Here is a 23,935-nt window from a genome sequence, read left to right on the forward strand (position 1 = left end):
GGAAGATAACATGTTTAGAAAAGCCCGAAAACTAATTGTTTTAGGACAGCTGGTTGCAATAGTCTCTCCTCAAAGAACAAATAATGTGTTGACAATCTCCTCCATCATCTTAATGCACTGCAATGCAATTAGGAAAAAAAAAATCAACTAGTGGATGAATAAATTGCAATTCAAAGTTCTAATTTATTAATATTAATGTATTTACTATTGTTACTGTATCCTGTATATGTAGTATCTGTACATTCTCAAAGAATTATATGGAAGCATCAATCAAAACTGTGGATCCAGAATGCTAGCCAGGACATAAATATGTAGTCTGATTTAGCCATGAAATGAGGAACTTACATAATCACATTTCTGTAATATCTGGTTGTCTGAAATTAAATAAAATTATCTGCCATTTAGCCTTGTATCTCTCTGCTGTGACGGATCATCCCCTCTGAAATTTCCAGGGAAGGCTAAATATGCAGTGAAAGACAGTATCTTTGGCAAAAGAAATAACTCAGCCCTTAGCAACCAATTGTAAACATAAATAGTATAGTGCAGACACCACAGACAATTGCATCTTAAACAAGAGATGCTTCAACTTGGGCTGCAATGGAAATGAGACTGTTTTTGTAAACCGAGCAGGAACACATCAGGATTGTTTTGTAAGGATCATATAGCCACGCTTGCCACAGGCACCAACAGCAAAGCATTGCTAATGAGGAAAGACAGAGAAACAGAGCTGGTCTGGAATAAAGGCTCGTGGTGATCTTGCTTCAGTGCTGGGACAGACTGTTCATCTCTCTCTTGAGACCTCGGTGTAGACTGAGGGGGTGCTCCAAATGCAGCTCTCAGCTCCAGAGTTGCGGTGAGGTCCTACTCAAAAAGGCCACTTGAGTCCTAAGTGCCATACGAATCCCGAGGTAAAATTAAACTGAATGCTGTCAAGGGCATTCAGCCTTTTGGTGTAAACTCGTCCACATCACCTGTAGTAGAGTCTAGAGCCCACCCATGAGTAAGAGCTCCAGTAAGTAACTGCAAGTGCTGCTGGGAGAGTTGGAAAACTCAGGCCAAAACTGCCAAGCTTGTGTGACTGCAAGATTTTACAAACGTTTCGTCAGTTATACTCTCTCTCTTTTTCTGTCTTCTGTTTCCTTACCTATTTCTGTCTGGCTTTTCTTATCCAAGGAATATATAAAGCCTCTGAGTCTGCTGCTCTTTGGTGAAGTTCAGCTCATCCATCTAAAAGACACTTCTGTGCTCAAGATGGTGAGAACAGGGAGTTAGCAGACAGATTGATTTAGTCGATTTGAAAAGTTCATCTGTAAAATGCCCCATCTTTTTTGAGTGTTTCCTGCATATCTCTGAGACTTTGTGCAGCCAGCATTTAATTTTTCACATACCAGAAATAAATAATCCCTGAGGTTTGTTATGAAAATAGAAATAATCATCATTTTAGACCAGTTAACCAAAGTAATGACCTAAGAGCTGGTTTTTCAGGACTTATTCACAAGCAAAATCTGACTTTCCATAGACCAACCAATCCATAGATGTAAGCAGACCTCTCAAGGCTGGAGGTGTGATTTGGTCTTAGCTCATGGACAGACCCAGCTCTCTTACAGTCCCTGCCACCCACCAGCAATGGCTCTGACCATGGTTGAGGCCAGGCAAGAGCCAGCCACTGCTCACAGAAAAGCTCTGTCACAGGAGAGACAGGCTCAGGCTCCATCTTCACCCTTTCAAGCCATGTGGCTTCAAGGGCTGTCAGACACTTGGCTCTGAGGACTTGAGCCCAAGTGTTGTCACTGGTAGTTTGAACAATCAAAGCTCAGCTGCTTCCCTCCTGTGCATGAATGCATGTGTTCCTGCATATGGTTATGAATCTGAGACATACAAATGATGCTCAGGAATACTTTGACATGTTTCCCGACATTTCCTGCCTTCAGCTTGCCAATCCTTAACTGTATGAGATGTGACTTCTGTAAAGGTGGGAAATGGAAGTAACGAGCACCTCGCTCAAGTGAAGTGTTTTTATTGAGAGTTTTAGCTATCATCTCAGCCATTTTATAAAAAACTGAAATTAAGAGAAAATACCATTAATAAAGAACCCACAGCTCACCATTAAGAAATTGCAATATTTTGGAACAAAGAACAGATGTTTGGTAGCTGAAATGTGGTAGCAGAGATATTACAGCAAAGCAGAAGTCAAAAAAATTAGAATCATACTATCAAACGGCCTTATAGAGCTCTAGAAATTTGTTTACTCAGTAGAAATGTATTAGCTTGTCACAACTAAGTTGCTCTACCTTTTCTTGATTAACCTACTGTATGCTAGGTTATAGGCTCTAAGAGTCAGATGTTGAGCTGAGCACAGGCTTTTTAGAATCATGGAATCCTAGAAAATCTCCAGTTAGAAGGGACCCATAAGGATAATCGAGTCCAACTCCCCTTTCCTTGTAGGACTACCTTAAACTAAAAACTAAACTATATGACTAAGACTGTTGTCCAGACAACCCCAGAACTCTGACATGTTTGGTGCTGTGACCACTTCCCTGGAGAGCCTGTTCTGGTGACCAACCACCCACTCAATTAAGAACCTTTTCCTGAAGTCCAATCTGGACTTCCCTTGATGTTATGCTTACAAAAACCTAAAGCTAGTTTTTCCAGACTGCATATCTGATTTTTGTTACACTTTAACAAGTCATTTTTACTACTTAATGCAATAAGTACCTCCCCAGATTTTTCTGGATTTCAGTGAGTGTTTTTTACCTGGAAAAAAAGAAAAAGCATTGATCTTAGATATTCCAGACCTGAAAAAAAAAGTATTGAATGGGATCACACAAATTATTTTGTTTAATAAATTCAAAATGTCTCATTTTGATCCAGAGCTTTCTTAACTTTTAAAAATACTTAAACATCAGTACATTTAGAACCAGAAATCTAGATTTTGTTTAAAAACGATCAAAGACAGACTTTCAACAAATTCTGAAAACTTAATCCATTTGTTTCCAAAGCAAGGAAATAAATACAATCTTTCCTTGCAAACAACTTGACAAGTTTTGACAAAAGGACATCTTCTGACAAAAATGGAAAAAGTTTATCTCTTAAAAGTCAGAACAAAGCAAATTTACTTCCCCCTCCTGAGGCTCTTATGATCCAGACTTTTCTTAGATACCACGTTTTTTTTCTTCACAGTGCTTTAAAAGCACAGTGAGGACATGCTCCAACAGTGAAACATGCCCGTGCAGCATCTCTACCTTCTTTGGTGCAATTTGCATGGCAAAAACTGGGAGAAAAATTTATGACTTAAGTCATGAAAAGTGGCTTGGATGTGAGTCTGTTTGGAGTGAGGTCTTGTACATGCAGGGTACGGCTGGGCCGGTCCATGGAAGCGGCCAGCACTACTTGGGTCATCTGGCACGGTGCCCTCTCTTATGGGGTTAAACTCACTGAGGCTCCACAGCAGATGGCCGTGGACAAACCACTTCTTAGGAGCAGACCTTGAAGCATTCTGACTCTCCAGCCAACCCTGCAAATTATTTGGTATAGTCCTAATTGTGCCGCAGCTGGCAATGCTGTGGTGATGTGTCAGTACAGGCAACTGAGTTCATCTACCTGAGGGTTTAATCTGCTCATGTAGGCATGTCCATCAAATGTGATAAAAATGTTGAGGACTCTGAAAAAAAAAACTCAGAGCAGCCAAAATTATTGAGTACTTCAGGCACGTATGATCTTTGTTTCTCCATTATAAAGCAATGGTAATAATGCCTTCCTAGTGATGTTGAGAAGGGAAACTCTTAGATATCCTGGAAGCACTCGGGTGGGATAGCAAGAGCTCCCTGAGGGAGATTCATCACTTTGCATGTAGTGTTGGGTTTGCCCATGCTAAATAACATCAGATGCCAAATACTGAATGAGAGAGATGAAAAGGTTAATAATTGCCCATTCACTTAATGCAGAAGGGTTTGGTGTGGGGGGAATCACACAGTTGAAAGCTGTATGCATGTGGTTTTGGGGAAGACGCTTAACCTTTCCCTAGCTTTTTGAGTAGTAGTCTTTGCAGTTTTAACTTTTATTCAATGCGAAGAATTGGCTTTGGTTTGGAAGACTTTATTCAATATTATAGGTATTTCCTTATGAAGTAAGTTTATTATTGCAAGGAAAGAAAATCACTTTTATCTGGAATTGCTCTTGTTCTATATGTGTGGTTAGAATTTGTGTCTTTCTCTGCTGATCCTAAGCAGTGCTGGCGAGCAGGTGGCTGGTTTTGCCTGCTTGCCGAGGAGTAGTTGCATTTCTCACTAGCACATGGTGGAAAAAAGTGATTGGTGGACTTGTACATAGACTGAAGGTTAAGGCAGTAAACTGAACTGAAAATTTTAAGCTTTCTTGAGACAAAAAATTGAAGTGTCTGAAGAGTTAATTGCAGTAGCTGAAATCCACAAATGAATTGTAAAGGTAACCTCGCTTGCATAATTTTGGTGTAGTGAAAGATCTAGTGATTTTGTGTGACATTTTTAATGTGGATTGTGAAATTACAAGATGTTATGTAGTTGAAGTAGAAGCTATTGATTGTGTTTTTGTAAAAGGCCCATTTAAATACAGACTCTGTAGTCCAGGCTTGGGAAAGCTGTGCGGGAAGGCATTTAAAAAAATTATCAGCAGAAAACAATAAGGTGTGAAAAAAGGCATTTAGGAAGCAAACTAAAAACCTTTTTTTTTTTTTTTTGGTTAGGTAGTCTACTGCTAATATATATATATATATCAATGAAAGGAGCTCTAGAAAAAGTCAAAAAAAGCCCTCGCATTTCAGGATTCTCCATTTGGGAAAATGCTTTTTATTTTTGACCTTTTTGGAGTGTTACATGTCGTGAGTGCTGGTTCATGCCTTGGTACCTATGTCCATACAAAGCAAGTTGGATCCAGTCCTCTCAACACTAAATTAGTGGTGTCTCACTGCTGACTTCAGTATGACCACAGTTAACCAGGATTTTCAAAGCTTTTTGGAAAAAAAAAACGTTACCTCCAGTAAGAAGATGCAGCCAATAGGTACACTGACAAATCAGAAAATGTTTTAGCAGTTTTAAACTCGTCTTGGTGACACTATAATTTTGTATTGTTTAAGAAATGTGTGGTAACTACACTGCATAAAAACTAAAACAATGCATAGTCTTGCCTATCTTTAGTTTTGTAATCAGAAAAGCAAATGAGGGTATGGTTAACCTAAGATTAATTGAAACAACTGCTTGATTTCTAGTGTGTTTTACTTGGTATTACTAATATTAGGGAATGTAAATTAACTAAAAAAAAACCCAGCAAACTCTGAAATTCAGTAGTGAATAAACTAGTGACCCTCTCTAGAAATTGCCTGAAGACTTGACTGATTTCATGGAGAATGACAGAACCTCTCTATGAATTTCTTAAATTCTTGTGTTCTGTTATATAAGGCGTCCTTTGAAGGAGAAACATCATTGTGCATTAAAGTCTAAGAGGATTTTTTTCAAAAAAAGTTGTAAATATTTCCTTTGTGGAGAAATATCCTCTCATAACTGCTTAGTGTCTATGTGTTGTCTCTGTCAAAAGACTGATAAATGCATCACAGACCACTAGGACATGCTTAAGTGAGGAGACCTTGTGGAAACTTGAGTCCCACCCTTCTCAGAAGTCCCCTCATAATCCCCTTGCATCTAAGGTAATGAGGAGGAGGGTAAAACCAGCGGAAAAAAAATCAGCCTAAGGTGAAGAAGAAAAAAAAAAGCAAAACACAACCACAACATAAAGGGACGTATATTATGTAATCCTAATGATGTCAGGGCCTTGATTTTGCTATGACATTTATCTTTGCAAGTGAAGTTATCAGATTATCTTTTTTGTGAAGGAAGGTAAATGTTACAGGCCTAAACCCTCACGTAAATAGGCACAGAGGTGCTCTGGGTTGCACTGAGAAATCAGGAGGGAGCCTCACAGCGTGGTGCTGGAAACAGAATGGGAAGCAGAATAATATTTTCGCCCTCGTATTTTTGAAGTAGGTTCAGCTTGACAAGGAAACTGGTAACGTGGTGATTTGGGCTGTTGCCAATATGGGGGTTAACAAGAGAGTTAGTTATGCATTCAGCTGAAAAAAGAAAAAAAAAAAAGTAAATGTAAATAGTACTCTGGTGTGTAATTTTCCTTTTCCCTGATGTTTTTGGATATTCAAGTCTGTTAATACCTGTATCACACATGGCTGGGCCTTTTTATTACTTTATCTGTTGGTGGAAGAACTTTTAAAGTTTAGATATAATGAGGTCTAGTAGTCTTAATTTTATACTAGCAACATAGTCAACCCTGTCATAAGCACATCAGATGACATGCTGAAATCTTTGGTTTTGCTGATACTTTTATTAAAGGATTATTCTAGATCCTCACTACTCTGGTGAGGATCTGGTCTTTGTGACCTTCTAATTCCCTTTCAGATTTCCACCATTTTTCATTTTGAGTTTGTACCCACTTGTTTTTGTGCCATCATGGTGCTGTAGTACGAGTAGTTCTCCTCCCTCCCTGCTGTTTGCCCGTGGTGTATTTTTAGGTAACAGTCCCTCCCATCACAACCTTATACTCTGCGAAGAGTTCACATTTTGTTCACATTAAATACTTTTTTAAAGCTGGAGTTATTTCACTTCAAAATAAAGAGCAGTGTTGAATTGTTGATTTACAGAGAATAGGAGGAGGAGATATCAACTCAGAGAAAACAAAGGACTTTCCTACTTCATAAGAGAAGCTTCTCTAAGCATTCTTAATATTATCTTTGGGCCATGATACCATTGCTAAGTTATTATTTAAGCACTGTGTCAGACAACTGACCATCATAAAGACAGTGGGTGGGTTTCCTTCCTTTTTGATAATGATATTCTGAATTTGGTGATGAACAGCTGCACTTCAGAGTGCATTGAAGCACGAGGCACAGTGAGTGAGGATGCACTTGTGGATTATTAAAACTGAGATTGCTGATTACTGTCATGCAATCATGTCCCTGCAGCGACCTAACAGGTGAACAAATGGGACAGAGAAGAGCCTTTCTGAGGAGCCAGGGAACAGTACGCAGAGTTCTTGCCTATGTAACATGTATTACTGTTCACTTGGCTGCAGAAGGGTTAGGATTATTTTGACCTATTTGTAAAGGAATCAGCACTGTTTGGTGCTGGAAAATTGGACTTGTCAGTAAGGCAATTTAATTTTTTGGTGGATAATGTTTGGCTATTAAATAATACAGCAAATCAGGATTTGATTAGTAGAGGAAAGGGAAGCAGTTTGGCTTCATGGGCTATTTTCATATTCTCTAATTGTTTTATTCAGTTTCAGAACATATCTTGCAGATTTGAATTTTTCAATAAAAGAGAATCTAGCCTCTGTCTCACTTTTTCCTTATGGATATCCCTACAGTCTTTTCGTTAGCACACCTCACAAATTAATTGGTAAGTAATCAGATTAAACTAACATGGCTTCATCAGAAACTGATTTAAAAAAAAAAAAAACCACAACCCAACACTGACAAAACAACAAAAAACTCAAGTCTTCTGTACAAACTGTCGCAGTTCATTTTCATGAATGCAGAAATTCCGGGAAATTTTTCCTTTGCTTGGACATAGTGCTCTTAGCCGTTCCAGTTGTTCCAGTGGTTCTGTGCACTACTGTAAAAGAGTCTCACTGTAGAGAGAGCAAATTACGATCATTAAATTTTCATCTGCATATGAAAGCTTGGAAGGAGAGAGACAGAGAGAAATTGGGGAATATATTGTACATTGCAATATTCTAATTTTTTTGTCTTTTTTAGCTTCAGGAATGGAGCTGTCTATCTGAAGAGCACTCTCCCCAAATATTTGTAGTCTCCGAGCTTATTCTGCTAAAGACTTTGGTGTTACAACTGCATCCTTTCCAGAATGGCTGAGAAGGCTCCACCAGGGATCAACAAAAAGTCTTCAAGGTCTACCCTTTCCCTGCCTCCAGAACCAGTGGAGATCATTAGGAGCAAAGCCTGCTCGCGGAGAGTTAAAATAAATGTTGGTGGACTCAACCATGAAGTGCTGTGGAGGACTTTGGACAGACTTCCAAGGACACGATTAGGAAAACTCAGAGACTGCAATACTCATGAATCTCTGCTAGAAGTATGTGATGACTATAATCTAAACGAAAATGAATATTTTTTTGATCGACACCCGGGCGCTTTCACTTCCATTTTGAATTTCTACAGGACAGGGAAACTACATATGATGGAAGAAATGTGTGCTCTTTCTTTTGGCCAGGAGCTCGATTACTGGGGGATTGATGAGATATATTTAGAATCTTGCTGCCAGGCAAGATACCATCAAAAGAAAGAGCAGATGAATGAAGAGCTGAGGAGGGAGGCAGAGACAATGCGCGAGAGAGAAGGGGAAGAGTTTGATAATACCTGCTGCCCAGAGAAAAGGAAGAAGCTCTGGGACTTGCTGGAGAAACCCAACTCATCTGTGGCAGCAAAGGTAGGATTAACAGTATGCTTAATGCAAAGAAAGTAGAAAGTGGAGTCATGACCTGTGTATCTGACATGCATGAATCAACAAATTTCACTTAAATATTTAGAGAAAATAAGAATATAAAAATCTGCATATCATGAAGTGAATACACTCAAATCTGTCCTAAAACCCAATGAAATCAGCAAAAGGTATCCTGTTGACTCCAGTTGATTTTAGGCAACTGCTAGACTTGACTTTAGTTGTATATAATCTGAAACTTCTGTAAGATTGTTAATGGATTTCACATTAAACTCTTCAATGAAAATATGGCCAGAGAGCACTACCTGCTTTTTAATTAGAAAAGCATTTGATTATGAGAAACATACATTTCAGTATTGCTACTTGTTTTATTACAAGCATTGCATAGGTGTGGTATCAGTGTCTCATAAGGTCTGCTGGATGGGTTGTCAAAGAATAGCGTCAACAGCCGCTCTCTGGCATGGTGTTATATTGGGCAAGGTTTGCAGTATGTTTTCTCTTATACTACATTTTTGCAATCAAGAATTAGACTGTTCTATATATAAGTATTAAAATATGGAAGTATACGTATGCATCTATTATTAAAGCATATACACATATAATTTTGTATGTGTGCATGTGTATGTATATAAACAAGTATATATTATATACAAGTATATATATATATATATATATGCATATATATGTGTGTATAATTTGTATATATTCAGGCATAAATGAGGAAACATTCAAGTGAAGCCTTGTTCCAGTACTGCTGTCTTCAAACAAGCAAATTGGAAAAAGTCTCACTGATGCAGTGGAAAAGTTTACCCTTGCTAGGGAAGTGGGACTGCACACACGGATGTTGGTGCTTCTACTTCAAAGAAAGATTTTCTTGCTTCTTGAGGAACTTTATTGTTCCCTTTGTGATGTGAGTTACTATTCAATGTGAGGAAAATTGTGAAAGTTTGTCTCCAGTTTGAACCGCTCAGAGCATAACTGTTCAGTGTTTAGATAGATGTTCATGTTAAGCTTAACTGTGGCTTTGTTTTCTTCTGTTGATTTGTTATTGGAAGCAACACTATTGGACTAAGGGAAGTTTCAAAATATGATAGTGGAATGGACAAAAACCAGAACCTTGGCAAAGATTTTTCTTGCAGCAGCAACTTCTTACTAGTGAGGTGCAATACACATTTTTTTTCTAATTTAGTTTTTCATGGTGGACTGCATAACTGTTTAAGCAAGGACTGATTTACTTTTGTAGAAACAAAGTATTTATTGTGCCGGAATGCAAGGTTCATAACTATAATCAAAGCTTATAGGAGAAGAAAAATGGTATTTAGAATATTTTAGAAAATGATATGAATATATTTCCTGCTTCTGAGATACATATTCTAGGCCATATGTTCCTCTCCAGGAGAAGAAGCAGAGGGGAAGCAGATGGGCATAAGCTATGCCAAAAAGCATTCAGAAAGGCTGTGTTACACACCGTGATCCCCTGGTACAAGCGAGCATCCATCAGCCCCCCCAGCACTTTGTGGCACAGCTGCTACGCAGCCTGCAGGACTCAGAGACCATCAGCTTCTCAGTTCTGCATGGCTTGAAACATGGCTGATGTGGTCTGTAAGGGACAAGAGACCTCTCCTCCTGGAGGTGGAAGGGAGGAGCTCCTGGAGCCACAACTTGGCTAGGACACCTTGGGTGCGAGCTGTGTGGTCGCCTCAGTTACAACCCACACCATACCCCGCAGGCAGATTTGAGGGCAGAGACAACCTGAGTGGTTTTTTTTAAATTCTATTTTATTTTATTTATTTATTTTTTTTTAAACACAGAAAAGAAGCCAGTTGCCTATGGGGCTTGAGACACATGCTTAATTAGTGTTTCCCTAAGACTAGATAGGAGTCAACACAACAGTAAGGTGGACCGGATGAATAGGAATAAACTCCGATAGTGATTCTTAGGTTCTTTGCCTGTGACTCTGATTAGCATTCTATCATTGTTTTGCTTGGTGGATAAATGCAGAAACATAGGATGGATAAACTTGCAAGAGGGCTTGCCGTTGACTGAACTCTGCTCGTGGATTACGGAGCCCTGTCGTGGATTTGCTTGAAAGTAGTTTGGCCAACTCTGAGCTTTTAAGGAAATCCCACTTTGGCCACTCAGGCCATATTTCTCCTCAGGTTTTGCAAATGAATGTGGCCATTTCTTTCATTTCCTGAGGTATCTAGATATTCTTTTTTTTCCCTTTTTATTTCACTTTTTACTCATCTCCTGGTCTGACTGAATGTTACAGTTCTGTGCTTTCTTGCTACAGGGAGTTTCCCGTTGCGCTTGTATACATGTTGCAATGGGTTTCATTATTTCAATTGCCTTCTGTCTAAATTAATGCCATTTGGTGTGATTTCTGTGATTCTAGCAGCTGGAAGCCACTATATTTCTAGCAACCCTTAGTCTGTAAATATATATATATATATATGTGCCAAAATTATAGGCAGATACATGCATGGCATCTCAAAGATGGCAGTAGAAATTTGGCTGATGGACATAAAGGAGAGCAAAAACTGTCTTAGTATATTCAGACTTGGGGAACGTAAGCAGACAAGCAGAGTTGCATGTAAAACAAGATATGCTGGAGTCAGTTGGATGTACCTCCAAACACTCTGGAGCCATCACAGATTGTGTTAGGTTCTGTGGCAAGGTTTTACCTGAATGTTTGCATAACATCACTTAACAGATTTCTCGTCTTTTCTTCCATTATGTGGTAAGTTGCTAGTTTGTCCTGAAATAAGAGGCAGAACCACCTTCTTTCCTCTGTAGGAGTGGAAAGGATGGTGGGATTTTGAGAGTGGAAAACTGGGAACCAAATGAGGAAATATTACCATGAAGCCTCAAATTCAAGTGTTTGCTCCTTTTCGAACTTCCATAGAAAGAGATTAAACCCTGTCGATGTGCATAGCTATCCTACAGATGCCATTCAATCATTCAGATCCTGCATAGCACCCAAGCAGTTGACAGGAACAGCTTGCCTTTTAAACCCTTTCACGTAAAAGATTAGGAACGTTAGATAAACACTCAGGTGTGGTTTCAGTACGTGGCTGCGTCTTGCCACTTCTTGATTCTGCTAAGATCCCTTCTAGGTCTGATCCAAAGCTTACTCAGTTAAGGGGGAGTCCCGCTTTGGATTAGGCACTTCAGGCCAAATCCTGCTCCTTTTGAGGCCAGCGAAGGCGTGCTACTGACTTTGCTTACAGCAAGGTGAGACACAGCAAGGTGAAACTGTATGAACAGCAGGTATTTCACAGGGTCTATGACGTTAAATAGGAGAGAGCAAGAAGCATGTGTGGCAAAAAGTGAAAACCAGTAAAAAAGGAATATTATAAGTCAAGCACTGTTGCACAATACAGGCACACTTTACTATGTGAGGTTTTTTTAATTTTAGTAAACACAGGCATGCACTTAATCTCAGTCACTGATTAATATCTCCTAGGCACAGCAGTTGTTGCTCAGCCCTCACCTCAGCAAAGATCTCTGTGAATTCAGAGGTTTTAACTGAGGAATACAGGGTTTCCTTCCATTTTCATGTTTTCTCACTCATGAGCTTTTTAAGTAGGATTAAGACGCGGACTTCCAGAAGTTGGGTCATTTCAGACATGCACAGTGGTATGAAATGAGATGCAGTTTTGTGTGTCTTACATCCCAGAGAAGCCCCAAGCCACAGAGTTCAGCAAGATTCTGGCATTATTTGATTCCATAGTAACACCTGAGTTTTTAGACCTGGCGTTTACTTGTACTTATTGTATAAACAGTATTTTGTGAAAACTCCATCTGAAAAAAACCCAACCAACCAAACAAACCAAACTTGTTTTACAAATGCATAGTGAAGCAAAACAAAAACAGTTTGAAACTTTATGGCAAAGAGGTCTGAAGCAGAATAGACCTTCTCCAGAGTGAGATCATTCTACATCCATTTTTCTCATGAAACGTCTTTCCTTTCACCTTGGAGTTTTTGGCTGGGAAGTAAAAAAAAAGTCATAATTTGGTCTTCTAATTATGGTTTCTGCACCTATAGCAGTTTCTTTAGCGCAGTAGCAGATCTGAGCAACAGTAGTATGACAGCATACCATCAGTAGTATCAAAGTCCTCAACAGATACCAGAATGAAAATTGATTTCAGTGGATGTGAACTGACTGCAGCTGGATATCATCAGTGAACCTTACTGAACTGGGATATTAAGGATGAACCTGGCTGAGCTGATGCCTTTTTAACTACGTCTCTGTTATCTTGTTCTATGCAGTGCACTTAAAATCAGAGGAACCGTACTTCGGAATGACTGTGGATCAAAAGAACCCATAAATTCAATGTTTCTTTCGCAGTGTTAATGCAGGAGCTCTTCCTTTCATTCTTGTTTATTGAATCCTAAGAGCCTGATTGTTTTCTCACACTTGTTTTATATTGATGAAACTAATTTGACTCAAGTAAGTATGGAATGTTTCTAGTGCAGACGATCCAGTATCGAGTGAATGAAGTCAGAAATAAGTGAAATTTCTAGGAGAAATGGAGAGCATGTATCTGCCTAAATATACTGACTCAATCACCTTTCATATACAAGAGTATTTTAAGTATTATCAATAAATATCACTTAGATTTTCCATTTGGTATTTTATATCACAGGTTGGCCCTTTGGATATCACTAGAAAGTAATTGCTTGGGATTGATTCTACAGGTCTTTCTTGTGCAAGTCATTCTTTCTCACATGAATATTTCCTTAAAGCTCAGTGTGACTATTAACTCAGCAAGTATAAAAGGTAGTATAAATAAGTAAAGTAAATAAAAAAATTGCTAGTCAGTCATACTCTGTCCTTGATTTTTTGCATAACTCCTGTTAATGCACATACACAGAAGGGTAAAATATTGGCCTTCGTGGTTCTGCAGCATGGGGTTTATCTTCTTTAAGGTTATGTGAAACCTGATGGGGTTGAAAGTGTCCTCTGTTAATTCTGTTTGTCTCACTGCATGGCTCATTTGTCCTTATTTTGTTGATTTCTTTTTCTTGGCATTTGTTTTCTGGGATTTTTGCTTTACATTACTGATTGTAACATGAGTATTCCTTCTTGATGAAAAGCACAGTAATTTATCAGCCAACTAGTGGATTGTGGATTATAGAAGGTATAATTATCCAAAGCCCGACTGGCAATCGTGAGGAGCTTGTGTACTGCATTCAGTAACTAATCCCCTAGGTGAAAAAATTCCTTTGGGAAAAAAAAAATGCATGAAAGAGAAGATTCAGCCCACTGATATGTATTTAGCTACCAGGTGCATTATAGCCAGTCTTGCTCCAATGATTTCCCAGGGTAGGACACACCTATTATACATTTCAATAAGTCTGTTTTGTATATAATTCACACTGACTCTCATGCGTATTTAGACTTTGTACAGCCACATTAGAGTGCTCTTCGGGTAAGTGCAAATTAGCAGAGCTATGACTTCAGAATAGAGCTGTGTCATGTAAAATATTTCAGTATTCCTTTGCAAATCTTTATAATTTATCTCCTAGATTGTCACATAGTGTTCATTCAGGCATGAATGCTGATTAATGGTATACTACTTGTTCGTTTGGGGTTAAAGAACATATCATCTATGCTCAGAAGACCTTAGGAAAACTTTTAGCTCGTTGGTTGTATTGCAAAGAAGCGCTGTAACACGTAAGAAAACTGTCTGTCAACAGCTGAATGTTTGCACTAAGAATATTAAAGTGTTCAAATGAAAGAAATACTTTTTCTTATGTCTACATCCTTTGTCATGTTATATGAAAAAAACTCTCTTCTTGCTTAGCTCATTTTCTCAGTTTAGATTAACGTGTTCTGTGTCATCCTGATTTTATTGATGTTTCTCCCTACAAAAGCTTATATTCTATATGCTTTCCCTTCTAACTGTAGACCAAGGATGAAGATGACAGAGATATCAGGCTGTCTCTTTTTTAAAGTGTGAGGAATGGCTTTTGTGCTACTTTAATTCCCACAGGTTTTTGTATTGTATATAGCGTACCTCAGAGTATGATAACATTCATTGAAGATAAGTGGTATTTTCTAGTTGGTATGTGGGTTGAACTTCTGTTTGATCTCTGGTTTCAGCTTATTTTTTGGGGAATCCTGCTATGAGCCTTTATCAGAATGTACTACCAAGTAAGGTATCATTTGCATTGTCACTCCCAGTACCTCCGAAGTCAAATGGCTGCTGAAACTAAGTTATGGTAAAGCACAGAAAATGGTCACTGTTAATAAACATGTATTTTCATCTCACCGTCGTTTCTGGCCAGGACGCTTTATTATCTCTCTTTGCTTTTAAGGTGAAGATATTTTTTTCTGTCAAACAATAAAGTCAGTCAATGTGACTGTAAGTCAAAGAGATTATATTTGATCCTAGTCATTCATATTTAATAACTAAACTGTTTTAATGTCTTGAAAGACAAGTGAATATATTGTTTTTTCAATAGATATTGTATCAAGGAACACGGTAGAGTGGCAGTAGTTAATTGATTTTGTTTTAAGAGCTTGTGTATGCTCACTGCCGAGTTGGTCATTAAAAGATTATTTACCTTCTTTATACTTCTTATGTGAAGTATCACATAACCCATGATTCAGCATTTTTGATCAGCCTAAGTATCACAGGAATAGAGCTCCCATCTGATCTGTCTTGCTCCAGAGGTGTTTAATACTTCAGTTACATACAGGTTCCCTCCAGTCCTGACATCTTATTTGTGGTGCGCTGAAAGCTTTTGCTGTAAACTTATTAAAAGAACTTACTAAAAACTACTATTGGCATAAAAAGAGTAAAATGTCCTTTGAAATGACCTGTTTATTATTGACACTTAATTCTCAGTAAGTCAGATGCTTAAATTTTGGAAGTAGTGCCAGGGGCAAAGATGGAGTGAGTCATATTCAGACAGTCTATCGCTGGCTTCAAGCACTGGCACCGGGGAATATCCCTGTTCATGGTATGAACAGAGGGAAGGCATCTTGCCTTCCTGGAGCTGTGAGAAAGCACTTCGCTGACTCTGGTTTTATGGATACGTAAACAAAATTGGGAGGTTTCATGATGAGTCAGGTTGAAGAGGGAAAAAGGTGAGAATAATTATATTTAAAATTGGGGAAATCAGTTCTCCATATTTGGAAATGGTAATATCTTGCAAAACAAGTTTTAAAGTAACAACTAGACTGCACCAGCACTTGTGACACCTTCCACAGAACCACACAGAGAAACAGCCTATGGTTTAAAATATATGAGTTTACAGCATGTTACCAGCAGGTACAGTCTGTATGAGAACAGTTATTCTATAAAGAAGGCCCTTTGCCATAGCGGATAGAGAGCATTATTCCAATTTACCCCAGCCCCATGCGTGCTTCTTAAGATAGGATCGCAATTTAACTCTACAATGACTGCTTTTTTTACCACTGCTCATATCATGGTTTTTTATAGTTGTTACCATAAATTAAGTGCAGCCCAACATCAGTTGCATATATATTTTAAAATATGTACTGCAATATTTCTGGTTAGGATGGTAATGTTTTGTGCATTACAGCATGCCCCTCAGTAACGTCAGAGGCATCTCGTGAGCTGGATTTTCAGCTGTGACATGTCACTTAAGCTGTGTCATGCCTGAGTGGCAAGACCAGGGTGTTGTGCCTTTCCCTTCACCCAGAGGCAGATCATATGTCCTAAAAATGTTGCATTTCCGTTCTGTGCTTTCATAAGCAGCTGCCAGTGCATTGTCTTCTCTCACATAAGATATTTGGAAGCAATCAGGTGTCTGGGAGATACACTAATAAATTAAATGATGTGAAGGTGATGTTATTCGAAGAGTTATCCAGACTAAGGCTGTTGGAAGCAAAGGGCTGCACTTACTGCCTGGATGAACAGGATCCCAGCTCCTTTTAGGGAATATTGAAAACAAGCACATGACGCTGGCACATCTGTTTCAAAGTCGCTTTGAGATCAAAAAAGGATCCCAGTAGAGTCTTTTTATCAAGCCACTACTGTCTGCTCTTCACATGCCTTGGTAACTCTCTCTTTGGGGAGGCATGCAATAAGGCCAGGTTTTTAGGTGGGAGAAGTGTATTTTCATTTAAGTATATTTGATTTTCACCTGTTGAGACCCAGAAAACAGCCCTGCATTTGAACTTGTTTGGTTAAGTGTACAGTGTCATTTCCATATGAATGTCATGGCATCATGAGTGTGTGAATACCTGTACTCCATGTACCCCGCCTGAGACAGGTTGTCTAGTGCTTTTGAGCAACAGTGGAAAGGGGCAAGTTGTCTTTGAAAAGCACGCTTAGGCACTGTAACTGGTAAGTCAACATATTGACAAACTAGCCCTTATTTCGAGAAAGTGTATTTGGTGGTGTTGAAGCTTTTAGACGTGCATATCCTACATATAATTGACAGACTGGCAGATATTGATAGATAAACCTCTTTTTTTTTTTTTAAACTCATGATGTTGTACGAAGAAAAAATGTGTGAGATGGGGGAAGCAATCAGAGCAGCGGTTTTCTCTTGGTACTTAAGCACCTACAAACTGCCTGAATCATTTGCTGAATTTTCAAGTCATCTTGTAGCTACTTGTTATAAATATTCATATAGGATTTTGTCTAAAATGTACAGAAGGGCAGGAGCCAGAACATGGGATGCAAACCTGAAGTCTGAGGAAATTTCTACCTGAATGACAAGGTGAACTCCTGAGGTTGGGCGAGTCTTAACCCATTTCTGAGGCTCACGTTCATTCCTCACAGAGAAACTTTTATGCATACTGCTTGTGGGAAATGGTATTGTGCTCCCTGAAGCTTCTGCCTAAAAAGCAACACTTCACTGGACTAATAAAAAAACCTGCTAGGATTATCTAAGCTTTTCTGTTCTATCCTCTAAAAGGCAAGTTAAATAAAAGTCCAACACAAGCTAAATTCTTCACAAAATAGCTCTTAAAGGGAGATCTGTTTTCTCCAAGGCAGTAATGAGCTTCAGAATGCCAGGGCACTTTTGTTACCCGGAGTTCAGTGTCTTCACTCATCTTTCATTGGGTCCATCCTGATGCAACCACAGGGTTTAGATATTGCTTTAAATAGCTCAGGTATGGCACACGCCAGAGCTGTCCCAAGGACAGCCAAGTTGCAGTGACAGTTTTGGGTGTCACTCGACATTTGCAGAATGCCCCTCTGGAAGGGGTGGCTGCTGCCATGCTTTGGGACAATCCAGCTTGCCTCAATTTCATGTATTGTTAGAGGTGGTATTTTTTGTGACGAAATGGTCCCATTTTTTGTACATCTGTGACAGACAACAATAGTATCAAGTTTAGTTTACACACTCACCTTCACACCGTTTCTTTCCCATGCACTGTGATCTCCTTTTGGATTGCTTATGAAAGCTCCTTGGGTGATCTGTCTGTCTGTTCTGCTTTACTGAAGCACCTACTGCTGTGATTGGCTTTGGGAGAGGTTTTTCTGGAGGACAGAGGATATTGCTAAATTAAAGTAGTTAAGGTAATTCTTTTGCACACTGCAAGAGATTATCTAAAAGTGTTACAGACTTGTTCTGAGAAGAACTGTGAACTCATTTCCATTTCTATTATTTTCACAAAGCTTTTATATTTTCATATATTCTCTTCTAACATTTTTGGTCTTAATTCTTTTGTGAAGTTAAATGCCATTTGAAAAAATGTTCCAAAAGTATCTTGGTCTGTGGTCCATATATGTAGTCAAATAGATTTTGTGAGATTATAGCACAGAAAAACCTGGCTAATGCCCCTGAATTCTATTAAAAGACTGGCATTGACTTCAAAGCACTTGAGACCTCTCCTACAAGCATTTAGTACAAAAAGGCAAAATGTGTGGTATGAAAAGAGTCTATGGGTATATGTCTAGCCCTGTTTGACTGAACCCTACAACATTTTTTAAAATTCAAGCAGGAGAGGCAAGCGACATAGACATAATTTAGAGCTGCGACTGTAAGTTCAGGCTGTATCTGATCAGAAGTCTGTTCCTCACCGACCAGCCCTTCAGGCCAGTGTGGTACAGTTTAGTCTCTTCATTGGTGATACATAAGGTAATTGCAGGAATGGTGAGCACTTGCAATACCGTGGCAGGAATTATAACTACCCTCTTCTGCATCTCCAACTCAGGTGGCTGGAAATCCACTTAAAGCTCTGGGGACGGATAGGCTATGCTCATGAATCTGAAAGCCTGAAGTAATTTTGAGATGCCTCTGCTGCTTTCCTCTGTGTCCTGGCAGAACACCTAAAGACCCTTCAAACTGAGCACAGGTGGCTTCTCATGACTTCCCTTTGGCCCAAGATCTGCATATGGTCAGCATTTTTTTGCATTTTATGACTCAGGATTTTCTATGTTTCTTAACAACCTGTTACTGAACTTCAGGTCTGTGCAGTGCAATTTGCTGTGTTGGATGGTGTTTAGCTGAGGTAATGAGAGTGGGATCAGGTCCATGAGAGAGCTGATTCCTTAGGAGATAAGCCATGAGGCTGAAGGTCCTGTGGATTGCCTTGATGAGCAACTTGTGTGTTGGGAAGAAAGAATTGTTTTCCAGACATGGTTAGAAACCTAGTTTGATGTTCTTTTACTTTAAAAAATGGTAGATGAAGTGCCATATGGAAGTATGATGTGGTTTCATGCTGCAGTGAAGTTCATTATAAAAGACGTGATAATCTCAGAAAAATCCCATTTTTTTTTGACAAAAAATAGAATAAGAAATCCCTACAGTTCTACTGTTTATTCTGGTTTAGGTCAATGACTTTTATGTGAAACAAAGCTGAGCAGAGCTCACTAATTATTTTACAAGGTATACAAGCTAAACCCTGTGAACTCAATGCTAAGCAAGAGAGTTTCTCTGTGTCTTTAAAATATTATTTAAGTTGACTTAAAAGTGGACTTTTCAAAACAGTAAAACAAAGGGAAAAAAGTTTGTAAGTTGACTTATAAGGCCTCTGGTGTGGCCTGTTAGGAAATTACTTGTCCTTTCTCTTCATGTGCCAGTTATTATAATAGACATGGTGTTCAGAGGGTAGATTAGATGCAGTTATTGGTGAAAAAGTCTCCCTGTCCCCTTAGCTGAATATTAGGAGATCCAAATGAGTACTCAGAAATGAAATATTTTCACCAGAAATATCCTCACTTCACCAACTCTGGTAGTAGATGTCTGTCCTGGTCCCATGTTAGCTTTCTGCATTGAGTTTCCTGCATCTCCTCATGACTGTATTTTCATAAGAGGAGCTAGATGCACCATGAAAATGAACTGAAGAATCTCACTGAGAGAAGAAGGTGAAGATGTGAAGCTCTGAAAACCAGTAAAGGAAGGAAGGAAGGAAGGATGGAAGGGAGGAAGGAAGGAAGGAAGGAAGGAAGGAAGGAAGGTGCTCTTAATAGAATAGAAAACTTCTTTAGACATGCAGATGAGAGCAATTTCTTAATTTCCAGTTGCATTTTTTTTTAATGGTAAATATTGCATTCTATTAAGTATTTTAAGTATTTTTGCTAGCCAATATTTGTCTCTCAGGACAGTATTTATACATTGGATGTTAGGAAGATTTCTTAATGGAAAGGATTGTCAGGCATTGAAACAGGCTGCCCAGGGAAGTGATTGAGTCACCATCCTTAGAGGTGTGTAAAAGACATATAGACAAGGTTCTCAGGGACATTGTTTAGTGCTGGAGTTAGGCTATGGTTGGACTTATTGATCCTGATGGTCTCTTCCAACCAAAATGATTCTATGATTCTGTGCTTTAGTGAACCTGATATGAGTTTATTGTAATTTGAATTTTAGGCTGATATATTCTGCTGCCAATGGTGAGGTTGGTGTGCACGAGTTTCATTCTAAACTGCATATGGAAAACTAACTCAAAATGCTGTAGCTGCTGCAATAACAGTGAAATGGTGAATAATTCCTCTTAGCTTTTCGGTAGCTTCTTCAGTCTGTTGAATTCAGGAAGAAGCAATGCATTTTGTTATGTACTTGAATGTATAGCTGTGGATGAAATAAGTATGTTGGAGAAAGATTTTTTAACTAGAGTAGCTAATAGAGATGAGAGATCTTGTACTGAAGGACAATCTGCTTGATAAGTGTATTATAGAGAGAATAGGTGAGAGTGAGATGTATTCTTTAGGAAGCATTCTTAGTTCTTGTTAACACCAGCACTGACAGGATGGTGGAACAAGTCTTACTACAGTATTGTGTCACTGATGTTAGTAATGCCTGTATGGAGAACAAGCTCTTCTGAAATACTTCTCTTTTCTTTTCTGAAAGCAAATTAATTTCCTTTGAAGAGAGCTGGTGTGTCTGACTCACACGTGTTCTCTTCTCTCCGTCTGTCATTATTTGAAAACAAATTTTTTAGTTTAGAGGAGTATGAAGTGGAAAACGCAAGCCTAACCTTGGAAATATCCATTATTGCACTAAATCTCTGGTAATGTGTCTGGAAAACTGCATTTGCATTAACATGACTTCAGCATTTTTAACTCTGGCATTGTTTGTTTTCTCCCTAATTTGATTTAAAACCGAAACTCAACCCTTCCCTAAGCCCATGTTCCTGAAGAGGAGACTGTGTGTGACAGAGAAGGGGTTAACAGAGCACAGTTGCTTGTGGGCTTTATTTGCTGCCAGTCTTTCACTGAGGCATCCTCCCCCAGGGCTGATCTGGAAAGGGAGGGTGCAGCTGCACAGATGTCTTCTGCTTGTGAAGCCAAGCTGAAAGTTGGCGTGAAAAGTGCAGGAGAGCCCGTGTCAGTCACTGTGAGCAGGAGGCACAACTGCACATCTGTTCAATGCCTTTGCCCCCTCCCTCTTTGAAAGGGAAGAAGGGAAGAAAACCTTCAAAAGCTCTGAACCTTTCCTCATATTCCAGTTCTGTGAAAAGGGGTGTTATCCATTGGGAACTAGACTGAGCTCAAGAGCGGTCCTGTCAGGAGGGGCAGTGCTTCAAAGGCATATCCTGACTGGGGGAACACTGTGGCAAATCAGTTTTACCGACAGGAGTACACATGGCTACTGCTCCTTGTTCTACCTGGGTGACAATGGATGGAAGAAGCAGTTCCCTCCCGTGCGTCCTCCACTGCTTTATCATAGGCAAACAGCACCTGCAGGCATAGAAATGACACTGAACCTGCACAGAGGTACATGAGTAAAACTCAAAAGGAGAATGGAGGTTTTTTTACTGGATTTACACTTTTCATTTCCCACACCAGTATAAATACAGTTTTCTTTTCCCTTGTATACAAGCATGAACAAGGGAAGTGATCCTTCCCCTGTACTCTGCATTGGTGAGGCCACACCTGGAGTATTGTGTTCAGTTCTGGGTCCCTCAGTTCAGGAAAGACATTGAAGTGCTGGAGTGGGTCCAGAGAAGAGCAACACGACTGGTGAAGGGACTTGAACATAAGACCTATGGGGAGAGGCTGAGGGAGCTGGGGTTGTTTAGTCTAGAGAAGAGGAGGCTTAGAGGTGACCTCATCACTCTATAACTACCTGAAGGGAAGTTATAGCCAGGTGGGGATTGGTCTCTTCTCCCAGGCAGTTAGCAATAGGACAAGGGGGCATGGGCTTAAACTCTGCCAGGGGAAATTTAGGCTGGATATTAGAAAGAAATTCTTTACAGAGAGAGTGGTCAGGCATTGGAATGGCCTGCCCGGGGAGGTGGTGGACTCGCCGTCCCTGGAGGTTTTTAAACTGAGATTGGACATGGCACTTAGTGCCATGATCTAGTAAACGGACTAGAGTTGGACCAAGGGTTGGACTCGATGATCTCTGAGGTCTTTTCCAACCCAGTCAATTCTGTGATTCTGTGATTCTGTATGAAGGAGTTAATCAGAAAGGACTCAAGCAAAAACCCACACTGCTGTTGTTCTGTTTTCTTAAGGCCTATATATAAGGATCTCACAATATTTTTACTATTTTTGCTAAAATGTTTATTTTTTTAATATTGCTGTAAAATTAGTAGTAAAACTGGTCTAAAGTGAAACCTCCCCTCCAGAGGGATGTTCACCTAAGTCTCCTGAGGTGTTTATAGCAGAAAGGCTACACCCATTGACTCTGGTGCACACTGCCGTAACACTGATCTAGCATGTAAGAAATAAAGAAAATACGTTTTTCAGTGGATGAAATACCCTAATAAATTTATACAATGATGTCAAATACTTTGCCATTCATTGTTTTGTGAGTTGTTCCAGATAAGGTAGATTTCCTGGGCTTAAGGGTGCTATTTTGAAACACAGTTGCTGTTAAAGGAGATTTACAGTGCTCTAAAAAAATGGGAGTGAGATAATAGATCAAAATGAAGAAGTCAAACACAGATACAGGATGTGTCTTCCTCTTCCATGCAAAACCTGCTTTTTGCAGTTGTGTCACTGAATGCTGTTTCTGTTGTGCAATGCTATATGTCTCTAATATAGTCCTTTGACTATGGGAAGCCCTCCAAGCTGACAGTGATGTTGATGTTGGTGATGTTGAGAGTTCAGCCTCTGCACAGCAGCTGCTGGCGCATATGGCCTTGCCATGGAAAGGCGTGGGGCAAGTTGAGGGATTCCTTCTGGGGCAGCTGAGCTGCAGCCTGTTTTGGAGACAAGCTGCCCTGGGGACAGAGCAGGGTGTCAGTGCACTGTCTGGCTCGTCATGTGTCAACGGAAGAAAACCCACATTAGGGAAGGAAACCTGCATCAGCAGCAAGATGCATGTTGGTTGGAATAACATAGGCAATTTAGGTAACTATGTTTGTGTCCTGTGTAAATGACCTAATATTTGAGCTGTAGAGTTGACATTATTTCTTGTGGTAAGCATTCAAGAGAAGTGGAATAGGCAGTCTAAATCACCAGATAATTTGTTTAGGGCTAGAAGAGATCATCAGAAACGAAGACCAAGGACAAGGTAGTCAGTAAGAGAAAAATAGTCGGCAAGTATCTAAATGTGCTGAAGTTTTATTACTCAGTTCTTCTTAAAAACCCTTAGCTTGATATCTCACTTAACTTTTTGTTTCTATTGTCAGAGCTTTTGGTTGAAAAGATAAAGTAGTGGCCATATGATTTCATACAGTGGTTCTCCGTTTTGGTGTGTCTTAATTCATAGCACAGATTTTCATCATAGTGACAGATATCTACTGAAAGAGGATGTCTGGCGAACAACCTACTTGTGGGTGAAATTATTCTGTGAAAGCAAAACAGTGTTTTCTCCAACCGTGGAGGATGGAATTTTAGGCTAAGCAGGAGACAGCTGTTCCCTCATGTTTACTGACAGAACATCTGTATGTGTTAGGCATGTGCATACAAAAGTTACTGTGCAAAGTGAGGTGGTTTGCAGCTGCACTAAGTCATATAAGCATGTCACCACACCAGCCCAAATCAAGGTACCTCAGAGAGGGGTATACATTGTGCTTGAGAAAAATTGAATATGATATTGTCAGCTTTTTTGTTGT

General features: G+C 39.4%; 1 protein-coding gene across 1 annotated transcript in view; it reads left to right on the forward strand.

Moving 5' to 3' along the window:
• Positions 1-23,935, forward strand: part of KCNB2 (potassium voltage-gated channel subfamily B member 2) — a 200,049-nt gene that overhangs the window by 7,918 nt on the left and 168,196 nt on the right. Inside the window, exon 2 of the mRNA XM_065053799.1 lies at positions 7,799-8,483. Coding sequence (XP_064909871.1) covers positions 7,905-8,483 — 579 coding nt within the window. The 5' untranslated portion in view covers positions 7,799-7,904. The remainder of the gene's footprint in view (positions 1-7,798; positions 8,484-23,935) is intronic.

The sequence above is a fragment of the Columba livia genome, chromosome 2, assembly GCF_036013475.1.
Source record: "Columba livia isolate bColLiv1 breed racing homer chromosome 2, bColLiv1.pat.W.v2, whole genome shotgun sequence".
Lineage (NCBI taxonomy): Eukaryota > Metazoa > Chordata > Aves > Columbiformes > Columbidae > Columba > Columba livia.